The sequence below is a fragment of the Primulina eburnea genome, chromosome 9 (assembly GCF_022965805.1).
Source record: "Primulina eburnea isolate SZY01 chromosome 9, ASM2296580v1, whole genome shotgun sequence".
Lineage (NCBI taxonomy): Eukaryota > Viridiplantae > Streptophyta > Magnoliopsida > Lamiales > Gesneriaceae > Primulina > Primulina eburnea.
The window spans coordinates 35007404-35019522 of NC_133109.1; the positions used below are offsets into that span (position 1 = coordinate 35007404).

At 40.1% G+C, this 12119-nt stretch overlaps 1 protein-coding gene and 1 long non-coding RNA gene across 3 annotated transcripts in view; both read right to left on the bottom strand.

The window, feature by feature from the left end:
- Positions 1-103: 103 nt before the first annotated feature.
- LOC140842070 (phototropin-2-like) overlaps positions 104-12119 on the bottom strand; it is a 64072-nt gene continuing 52056 nt past the window's right edge. For both annotated transcript variants that reach the window (XM_073209890.1, XM_073209889.1), the window contains 4 exons: positions 1601-1713; positions 895-1035; positions 688-791; positions 104-573 (listed from right to left, as the gene is read on the bottom strand). In XM_073209890.1, the coding sequence (XP_073065991.1) occupies positions 690-791; positions 895-1035; positions 1601-1713 (356 nt within the window). In that variant the 3' untranslated portion in view covers positions 104-573; positions 688-689. The remainder of the gene's footprint in view (positions 574-687; positions 792-894; positions 1036-1600; positions 1714-12119) is intronic.
- On the bottom strand, positions 1714-4554 carry LOC140842073 (uncharacterized). Its single transcript, XR_012120307.1, has 2 exons — positions 2069-4554; positions 1714-1979 (listed from the first exon to the last, which is right to left on the bottom strand). It is a non-coding gene; the product is annotated as an uncharacterized lncRNA (long non-coding RNA).

Consider the following 12119-nt stretch of genomic DNA (forward strand, 5'->3'; position numbering starts at 1 on the left):
TGTTTTTCTTTTTGAAGGACTGTCAAATGGATGTTTGTTTGAATTGCTTCAATGCACAGCTGTAATATGCAAACTATATTAGTAGCAATGTATATGTTAGGTGTAATCTTTAAAATATCATTAATAAATAAATAAATGTTATATTTGAACATGTAAAGTTAATTATCTCTTGATCACTTCATACGCTATATTAATTTGACGAAATACATCTCGGTCCTACAATGATCTCTATATTGACACAATAAATTACAAATTTGCAACACACACAACCACCAGGAACAATATGACCACAGACTGCTTATGTTTCCCATATGTATTAACCTCGTATTTATGGCACCTAAATGCAATAATTGGAGTAGTACACATTCCATTAGCTTTTCCGAATTAGCTAAGTTTTCACGTGCAACCCTTTTTCGCCACTGGCAGGGCCATTACTGGGGAAAACACTAGTAAAAACAAACCACTGCCAGAGATTTTCTCTTGTTGCCATCTTCCCTCATTATTTACAAACTACAGCTAGAGATTTGTAGATTTCAAGAAGCTCATTCCTCATAAGTGTGCGCATCGAGAGGCCTGCAGTTTATCGTTGAACAATTAGATATAGCTGTCCCTTTCTTTCCATGAAATTATTTTTCAACGTGACAATCGATACATCAAAATATACTTAAAACACAACATTATTCAAACCTCTAAAATAACTTCACTGAATTTTTAAGTACTCCATCGCCTCTCCAGTTTGCATCTTCTAGAGTTTCAGTTATTTGGAGAGGTGCATCCAGTGGGGGTGGCTTCTGCTTGCAAAAGATTTCCGGTTACATAGTAAACCATTTCCATGATATACATATAAATAGCTAGAAATCCAATATTTAGTATCCTAATTTAAGGATTTGCTACCATGCTACGAATGAGAGGCCAATTTATTCCTTGAAAAAAAGGATGTTCCTTGATCTCATTTGCACCACGAGATGATCCTAAACGCCCAACTGGATCTCGATTTAATAACGCATGAATCAATTGTCTTGCAGCAAGGCTCACCTGGAATCTCGTCATATCAGAATTTCAACCTTTAGTATCTGCCTTTTAAAACAATTTCTAAATAAAGTAAGTTCTTGCATACATGAATCATGCACTCTCAATTGCTTCAATTTCACCACCATTCGTTGTAGAGGTAGAAGAATAGAAAAGGAGAACACAATAAATGAATACAGAGCAGATGATCTCTCATAAATTTGGGAGATCTAAATTCTGTTATATACTGTTTCAATCTCTCAAATTTTTCCCCTTGCCTCTCACCATATTAAGTGGAATTCCTATATCTAGGAAATCAAGTATTCAATGTATACATAGATATATTGCTCGTAAAGTGATCCTGCAGAGGTGGCACAGTTTTCAAAAATATCATTACCGAAACCAAACTTTCCAATGACTGCCATGAGTAAGGATATTAATAGGAATATGGAAATAGCGTTATGCAACACAGTTGAAGGTTTACTTTGTGAGCACACTCGTGATACTTTAGAAACTGACTGTGCTTGATACATTTCAAATTTCAATATTGTGCCAGTTTACTATATATACTTATTAGGTAACAGGACCTTACGGGAATACTACTTGGGAAGGCGAGGCCTTTGCGCAAGATGTTAGCAAAAGTATTCTGCCTATTCTTCCCTCTGAATGGCGTGCGGCCATAAAGCATTTCATAGAGCAAAATACCTGAATTTTAAATTAAAATGAAAAAAAATGTCAAAATGGAAATCATAAGAAATCAAAATTAACAATTCAGTTATTTGACAGGATGAAAGTATATTTAATTAATTATTAATTAAAATATAAACAATGATCTAATAAGCAATACAGCTTTTAATGAGAAAGCATTTTAAGAATAAAATATGTATTCTGGAACAAACAGGATGACTGACCATGCCGCAGTCACTAAACATTCTAGTTTAGTTGTTAGCAACTGAGATCAAGTCTACAAGCTGCACAAGATGAATACCTAAAACACCAGATGACCGTGGAAGAAGTAATAAATAAGATCATCCCAACCGAATTTGAGTGGAAAACATACTCTCCGAAAATAAATGGCACCATCTTTCTTTGAAGGTTGCATTAGCTAAACATCCACAAATATGTTCCTTGCCGATAAATATGAGAGAGGTGGGTTGGAAATTTGGGTGAATCAGTCGAATTCTAGTTAATATTGATCTCATTCCCAAGCCGATCTTGATCTAATTCCCAAGCCGAATGATCCTATTTGATGATGAGCAACCGAGTCTGATTCAAGATAAAGCCGGAAGCAACAATATTGTTGGCAAAATTCCAATCCATCACAATAGCCATCAATTTAGCCTTAAGATTGGACCTGACTCCAATATAATCTTTAAACTCCTAGATAGGTCTTCCTTTGTTATCTATCATGATAACACCCAAGGAAGATTCTCTTGGATTCCTGCGAGAGCAGCAGTCCGTATTACAATAGAATGAGCCGAAGAGGTTTGATCCATTTAATCACAGCCACACAACACGAGTAACACTCTCCATATTAAATGAGACACCCAAACTCTGGCACTAGAAGAATATCCTCTCCAATGCTCAAATTTACACATCCCCACTCGTTAACACAAATAGTGATATGGGATGAGATAGTTCGAATATTTCTAGAAGCTAAACACTTGATGTCCCTATGCTTGGAGTAGTTGGGTGTAACCCTGATAAACCAGATAATAATAAAGGGAATATCCCCTTTGATGTGCCCCTTGTGCTGCCACCTTTGTCCAAGCTTCCAACGTTCCAAAATGACAACCCCCAAAAATCGAACAAAATGTGTCCATACCTGAATAGCAATGTCACTTGAAAAGAAGAGATGCTCCACTGTTTCTTTGCTTTGACAGCATTGATATTTAGATGCTAGCTGAACTCTACGAGCTTTAAATGATGTCGTGAACTAGAATTCTCCTAGCTCGGAACCTCGAATAGAAAAAGGAAATGGTAGGATAAAGTAAATTAGTGGGGAATAGATGGGTTTTATGTCTTTTGATGAGCGGATAATCTGCATACTGACTTGGTGGAAAAAGAACCATAAGTACTATGTTTCCAGGTAAGTTTGTCAACCAGAAATTTTAAAATCAGGACCTTTAAAATAGTATGAACAATGTTTGGGGGAACAACACCTGAAGGAGTTTCTCGACGTGCCACCGACCTTCTACCAAAAGAAATTAACCCTAACATCCCTAGGACCAGTCACCTTGCGCAAACTGGAAACGGGACCTGACATCAACCAGGTATTGTCCCAGAAGCTGGTATTACCGACGCCCAGGCCCCAATCAATCCCTGCATGTGCTATAGTCCTATCTAAAGAAGCCAACACTGAGTAAGGGAGATGCCAGCTCTAAAAGGTATCTAGTTGGAGAGCACTAATGTCAGTACTTGTTCCACATGAATTCAGTTCATAAGAATTATTAAGGCAAAAGCGCACAGAATACCCAACCCTTCCTCAAAAACTGGAAGACAAATTTGCTTCCCCAAAATCAAGTGGAATCTCTGTGACGAAGTTTGATCCCATAAAAACCGAGCGCATATCAATTCAATGCATAGAAATGAGATGTTGTGATGATGCAGTAGATCGAATTATGACTTCTTGGCTGGATTAAATATGAATTTGATGCTGTGAGAGTACAAATTCTTGGAAAAGCAGATCTAACAACACTAAATGAAACAATTGCAATTGTTCGAGCTGAAGAAGGAAGAAGAGGTGTTATGATAGAATACAATTCAGCCCTTGCAACCACAAAAGGGAGGAACCTTAGCACCGAGCAGTCGGCAGGAAAGGATAATAAATAACCTGATTTTTCATTGAAATCAGACAGTAAAAATTCCATGTGGTGCCCGCGCTATAAAAGGGATAACCACACTGAGGACAAATGCTGGAAAATCCACGGTCGGCCACAAAGATTGATTAAAAATTGGACAAACCAAGGTGGACATTCGAAGAGACAAGGAAAGACATTTACAACTTCAAGTAATCAACAAGATGGAGAAAATAACCCTCAAGGATCACCCATCGAATTCAATAGAGAAGAAATGGAGAAACTAAAGAATTTTCTGGGAACATGCACTTTGGTGTTCTCAGGTATATTTTCTTCTTCTCATGCCTTCAATGTCTTGGATACTGTCAACACTAGCTCTTGGGTCATTGATTCGGGTGCTACAGATCACATGACCCACTGTCCACAAAAATTTGTCATATATGAGCCTTGCCCACGCACAAAAAGATAACAATGGCTGATGGTTCTGCCACAACAGTAGCAGGACAAGGAGACGTTATAAACAAAACCCCCACTCTTAAAAATGTCCTGTATGTCACAAAACTTTTTACAAACCTGTTGTCAATCCAAAAACTCACAAAGGATTCTGCTGTTTTTTATGGTTCTCACTGTGTTTTTCAGGAACAGGGCACAAGGAGGATGATTGACATGCTAGAGAAAAGAACAGTCTCTACTACCTTGAAAAATCGAGTGGTCGGGAGAGAGTTACGAACCCCTCTCCATCCTCATCACTTTCTTTTTTTTGATAAGAAACAAACTTTTTATTGATAAAATATCTTAGAGTCTATTACAGGAAGTGGACTAGAAATCCACCGAACGAACTAAAATAAGACTTCTACCAATAAATGTAAGACCAATCTCTAATTAAATCTGAAATCGCTAATCCCTGGAACTCTTTTACTGATCGAATCCAATTGGCGATGTTGATCTTGATAATCTCCCAACAATCTTCTTTTGTTCCTTGAGTATCTTGAAAGATTCGTCTGTTTCTCTCTAGCCATATGGCCCAACATATTCCATGAACAACCATTCGCCAAGAGATCTTTCCTTTTTTTCCGAGAAGCTGTCCTAGGTCCGTGTCGAACAAATCCTTTGCTGTTTTTGGAATAACCCAAACAAGTCTCAATTCTTCCAGTGCCCTAACCCACAACGCATTACTGAAATTGCAGTGAACAAGCAAATGATCCTGTGTCTTCGCCTCCTTACGACACAACACACACCAATTTGGAGAAAGAGCACAATTAGGCCATCTTTTTTGAATCACCTCGGCTGTAGGTAGTTTTCCAAGAGTAGTTGTCCAAGAGAAAATTTGAATTTTTGTAGGGATAGGTGTTTTCCAAATAAAATTGAAGAAACTGAAATTCAGTGAATTGTTATTGGATTGGAAGAAAGATTGGAACATGGATTTGACAGAAAACTTCCCCGACGGATCCCCTTCCCATACCCGAAAATCATCAACCCCTTCCACCAAACTTACCCTCTCTAAAATACCTAAAAACGTAGACAATTGGTTTATCTCCTCATCTCGAAGTGATCTACGGAAATGCAGATTCCATGATATAGCAGCCGATGGATTATGGAAAGAAACAAAAAAGGAAATTGGCAAGTTATGACAATTTGAAATGATATACAATGAAGGAAACATGTCCCGAAAAGATGACTCCCCCCACCAAATGTCCTCCCAAAATCTGATTTTAGTCCCACCCCGAACCTCTAAACGCAACCTTCGGTGATAAGCCGGGTAAGTTCTAGAAATGAATTTCCACGGACATTTAAACGTAACATTTTTCGCCAACCCCGCATCCCAACCGTTTTCTTGCAATCCATACTTGCTCTTAATTACTCTTCTCCACAACGTGTCGTTTTCAACACTAAACCTCCACCACCATTTTCCCAATAAAGCTATGTTTCTCAAGCATATATTCCCCACACCTAACCCACCTCTCTCTTTCGGTCTACAAACCTGTTTCCATCCAACCATATGATAGTGTGTTTCGCCTTCATTGCCATCCCATAAAAAATCCCGCATTGTCTTTTCCCACCCCGCCGCCACTCCTTTTGGTACTTTGAAAAGAGACATGAAATAAATTGGAAGAGCTGTTAAGACTGCAGCGATCAATGTTAGTCTCCCACCCTTTGACAAGAATGCCTTTTTCCAAGTTGCCAATTTCTTCTTTAATTTAACAGTAATGGGTTCCCAGAAAGTTGATTTGAGTGGGTTTCCCCCCAAAGGAACTCCCAAGTATTTTATCGGCCATTGTTCCCTTCTACAGCCGATCGTGTGTGCTATGTCCACCTCAAATGCCTCATCTTGATTTAAACCCAATAAAGCGCTCTTTTCCCAATTGATCCTTAACCCTGACATATCACAAAATAGTTTGACCACTTGCACCAGAAAATTAATGTCCTCTTCTGTTTTGACGAAAAACAAGGTGTCATCCGCAAATTGTATATGTGAGACTACCACCTTATCTCGTCCCACCTCAATACCGCTGATTAAACTTGATTCTTTTGCTTTGTCAATCAAACTTCCCAACACATCCACTACCATATTAAAAAGGAATGGTGATAAAGGATCTCCCTGTCTAATCCCCTTATGTCCCTTAAATTTTCCCCTCGGTCGCCCATTAATCATGACTGAAAAAGATACATTGGATACACAACCTCTCATCCAACCTCTCCACCTATCCTCAAACCCTTTTTTTCGTAACACAAAGTCCAAAAAATCCCAATCAACATTATCATATGCTTTCTCGAAATCAATTTTGAGGACCCAACCTTTCTTATTCGATTTTTGTCTTTCCTCGACCAACTCATTCGCAATCAAACAACAATCCAATATTTGTCTCCCCTCAATAAAAGCATTTTGAGATTCCGAGAGTGTGTGAGACAAAATCTTTTTCATTCTTGTTGCCAGAACTTTTGCAATGATTTTATATAAACTCGTGATTAGACTTATAGGTCTAAAATCTTTTACCTTTAATGAGTCGCTTTTCTTTGGGATCAAACAAATGTACGACTCATTAGTCAATCCATTTACAACTCCCCCTTCATAAAATTCCATCAAAACCTTCATCACATCGCCTTTTACAATATCCCAACAATCCTGAAATAGCGCCATAGTGTAACCGTCGGGCCCTGGTGCTTTGCATCTGTCACATTCAAATACCGCCTTCTTGACTTCTTCTTCCATGAAAGGTTTCTCAAGCTCAGACCTCATTTCTTCATCAATAGGTCTCCAATCCAGTCCTTCAATCCCAAACTGCCTCCCATCGCTCTTACTGTACAATGTCTGGAAATAATCGACAATTGTTTTCACAATTTGATCCTCATCCTCTACTATCGTACCGTCATCCATTTCCAGTTTAGTAATCATTGCCTTGTTTTTTCTGTGATTAAGTAACGAGTGGAAGAATTTTGTATTTTGATCTCCTTCTTTGAACCACACTGTTTTCGCTTTTTGAAATAACAATCTTTTTCTTCTACACAGCAACTCTTCCAATTCGCATTTGATTTCCTTTTTTTCAGTCGCATCTTCAACATTTTCCCTGCCTTCACTTTCCTTTTCATCCAGTCTAACAATTCTGTTTTTTAATTCTGCCTCCCTCAACTCAACCCTCCCAAATTCTTCCTCATTCCATAATCTAATGTCACTCTTAATTGCCCTTAATTTTTTCATGAATTTATAACCCTCCCACCCTAGAGGTTGTGGTCTATTCCACCAACTTGAGAACTTTTTCTTAAAAGTTTTATCTTGCAGCCACATGTTTTCAAACCTGAAAGGACAAGGCCCCCATTTACATTTCTGTGTGTCCAACACTAGTGGAAAGTGATCTGATGTGATGCGTGGCAACACTGATTGTCTGTGATGAGGAAATAGCTCCACCCATCCTCCCAGAAACAGAAATCTGTCCAATCTGCTGCATATTGGTACTGTTCTTAAATTGGACCATGTAAATTTTGCGTTGAGTAATGGTGGATCGATCAATTCCAATTGCCAATAAGCAGTAAAAGAAGGGATGAGGTCATTTAAGAACTTCACCTTCGCTGGCATAATACTTTTTTATGCCAAATTCCTTTTTTAACACACTGTCAAAAAATCGTATTTCGAGCTTCACCTTCGCTGGCATAATACTTTCCTTCTTTTTGTGCCGGGTTCATTACTGTGGTTCCAGCGCACCATTCAGTCAAAGGAACCTACTGTCGACGGGATTCCTGTTGCTCAAAGAACGATGTATGCATCAAATAGACGGAAATTCGCCACTGGGTTCGTAGCAAGGGATGAGGTCATAAAGCTTGAACATAAAGTGTTTACACTGAGGCTGGGGAATGGGGGCAACTCAGTTTGGTGGGCCGAAAGAACTAGGAAAGCCAACTACATGATGGACTTTGATCGCGATGAGGCCAGATGGCTAGGTTCGAAATTCAAGGAGTTCGTCAACAATACCTACTCAAGCAGGGACTTTCATCGATACAGGGGAAAGAATGCGATTTTCACAGCACAGAGAATCAACAACCAATGTGGAAGCTTTGTCGAAGTGAACAAATTCGACTTGAGGGGACGAAAGCAAATTACAATAGTGCCGAGCGGTTTCAAATCAGTGGGATGGAAGAACATTTCAGAGGCCTTAGGCAGAATACTTTCAGGGAGCTACACCACAAGGGACCGTCCACCGATCGTACATAAAGAACACAAAACCTATCGAAGAATCACAATGGAGAATGATGACATTACAAGGCTAAAGGATGCTACAAAAGGACCGATGGCAGAAATGGAAGACAGTGATAAGGAAAATTCGGTATTGAGGTGGCATGAGGCACTAATTGTTACAAGAATTAGGGCCAACATTGCTTGGGATTCGATTCGGACGGTCCTTGGAAATCCTGCAAACAAAGTAGTAGACTTATTTCCCTTTCAAGCGAACAAAGCAGTGTGGTGGCCATCTAATGCGGAGGAGTATTCTTATTTTCTAAAGCTCAAAAGAGGATTCTTCGACGGTGGGGTGGCTTTGATTTTCGATGAATGGAGGCCGGACATCAACACTAATGTTTCGGTTGACAGATGCTGCAACAGTTGGCTGAGTATTTATGGGATACCGTGGCACCTTTGGTCGAGGGAAACTTTCGCAATTATTGGGGAACGATGTGGGGGTCTGCTGGAGGTCAGCAAGGAAACTTTGAAATTTCGCAATCTGGAATCAGCAAAGTTAAAGGTGAAGGGCACTGCTGGAGGGTTCATAACTAACAGCATGAAGATCCAGATAGGAGACGATAGTCTAGATATCAGAATTCGTGTAGATTCCTTTGACTCACAAGCTTACGAGAAGTACGAACGTCGAACTTATGCTCAAGTACTTGTGAATGGCAAGAAAACGGTTGCGGGTTGGGGTGACACAAATGTTCAAAGGAATATGATGCGGAATGAGACACAAACAAAATGTGATGCTGCAGGAGAGACAACGGATCAAAAATCTCCAGGAAACAGTGGGTGCAACGAACAACCGGGATTGACTAAACAATGCACGAAGATGACCCCCTTGGTAAGCAACAGCAATCACAGGATATCAACAAGTAATGAGAGATTGGGTACAGCTTTGGAAGGAAAAGTGTCCAAGATTTTGGGAAAAATAGTCCCAACAGAGGTACAAAAATTCAGAAGGTCACCGATTCATTCAATGAGTACAGATGAGGACGAAAAGAAAACAACCTCGGGTGGCAGTACAGGAAAATGCTTAAGGATGCCAAATTACTCGAAGGTTTACAGCAGAAGACCCAAAAATAATGAGTTACTAGCCGATGGTATAGTTGATGAAGACTTCCTTGGGGATGCTAATGTCAGAGGGTTGGGGATTCATGATTTGGATGACAGTGTACGTGCAGATTTTGATGACTCCAGTGATGATTTACTGCAGAATGAGGCTTATAGCTCAGATTCCGATAGTCAAGTATCCTTCAAAACAGAGGAGTCGATTAATATTGTGGAGGATGAGGTGCTAATGAAGGGACTTTTCTCACCGTCGAAGGAGCCTATCACTGAGCCAATTACACGCGTTAACGAAATATCTAATGAGGGAAAGGTACTAACCGGTGATCATTCCCCTTCTCTTAGTCACTCTTTTTCTCTTCATTCTTTATTACCTTCTTCCTTCACAGTGTTGAGATTGTCTAGTGGTTATTTAGGAGGGGGGGCAGGTAAGGTCAATGAAACGCCGGGTAAAGAGAGAGAGATTTCCTTACGGGCTAACATGGATACAAGTTCAGCTATTAAGGTTCACAGTGGGAGAAAAAATTCAGAAGGTTGTTGTTGGGATGAGGTGAAGAAGTCCACTGGTATTTTGAGGAGAGAATTGAGTAGGTTGAAGTGGGGAATTAATTATGAGCGAGGAACAACTTCGAAGGGGCCTTTATCTGTTTTATGAAAATATGCACTTGGAATATAAGAGGAGGAGGGGCGGTAAAAAGGCGAGAGCTTGTTCGTGCGGTCATTCGTAAGGAAGCTCCGGATTTAGTGGCTATTTTGGAAACTAAACAAGAGTTGATTGATAGAAGATTTGTGGCCAGTTTGTGGAAAGCCAGATTTGTTGATTGGGTTTACTTGCCTTCGGTTGGGAGTTCGGGGGGTATACTCGTTATGTGGGATCCAAGGGTGGTGGTGGTAAGAAACAATCTGATAGGGAATTATTCGGTTTCGGTTGAGATTAGTGAGAGTGAGGAGCATAAGTGGTGGTTTTCTGCTATCTATGGACCAGTGAAACCACGAGATAGAGAAATGTTATGGGATGAATTGGCCGGACTGAGCACCATTTGTGGGATCAATTGGAGCCTCGGAGGAGATTTTAATGTGGTACGAAATGCAGGAGAAAAACTTAATAGCAACTCGATTACTGCGAGCATGATGTGTTTTGACAGATTGATAGAGGAATTGGAACTTCATGATCCTCCGCTCTTGAACGCAAAGTTTACATGGTCAAACCTAAGGGCACATCCGATTTGTTGTCGATTGGACAGATACCTCTTCGCCGGGGGATGGAGGGAATTGTTTCCCAACTTTAGGCAGACAGTGCTACCCAGAATTACATCGGATCATTGTCCGGTGATACTTGATACTACTAAGGTGTTGTGGGGTCCTACTCCTTTTAGATTTGAGAATGCTTGGCTTTCACACCGTTCATTTAAAGACTTGGTTGGGATGTGGTGGAGTAATGTGGACTGTCAGGGGTGGGAGGGGTACAAGTTTATGCTCAAATTGAAAGGAATAAAAGTCGAGGCATCGAAATGGAACCGAGAAGTTTTTGGAGATGTGGGTGTTAGGTACAAGGGGTTGACTTCGAGGATGAAGAGGCTGGATGTGTTGGAGTCCGAGGGAGGATGGTCGGAAACTCTACATGCGGAAAGAAAAATGGTGAGGTGTGAATTAGAAACGTTGTCACTCTTCAGATTTCGAATGAATCAACAAAGATCAAAAATAAAATGGTTGAAGGAAGGGGACCAAAACTCAAAATTTTTCAACTCACTGTTGACAAACAGAAGGAATAAGGCTACGATAGATAAACTAATGCTGGAGGATGGAAATATGATCAATGGGGAGAGACAGATTGAGGAGCATATACTGAATTTTTACAAGAATCTTTACAGAAAATCGGAAGGGGTGGGGGTAGGGGAGATCGATGGAGTAGTTTGGTGTCCCTTAGAGTCGAGGGAGGCGGAGGAGTTGGAGATTGAATTTTCAGAGGAGGAGATCAGGAGAGCGGTGTTTGACTGTGACGGTGATAAAGCACCGGGCCCCGACGGTTTCACATTAGCTTTTTTCCAACATAATTGGGAAACGGTTAAGGCAGATTTGATGAGAGTGTTCAAGGAATTTCATGAAAGCGGCGTGGTTAATGGCATCACAAACGAAACATACATATGCCTCATTCCGAAAAAACAGGAAGCGATTAATGTGAAGGATTTCAGACCAATTAGCCTCACGACGAGTTTGTACAAGATAGTGGCAAAGGTGTTGACTAACAGAATTCAGAAAGTCTTGGATTCAACTGTCGATGAGACACAATGTGCTTTTATTAAGGGGAGACAGATTCTTGATTGTTGCCTAATTGCAAATGAGGTTGTGGAGGAATATAGAAGGAAACATAAAAAGGGGTGGATTCTAAAAGTTGATTTGGAAAAAGCATATGACAATGTTGATTGGAGGTTTCTGGATTTTGTATTGAATATGAAAGGGTTTGGAGAGAGATGGAGGAGGTGGATTAAGGGATGTGTTTCGAGTGTGTCCTTTTCGATTTTCATTAATGG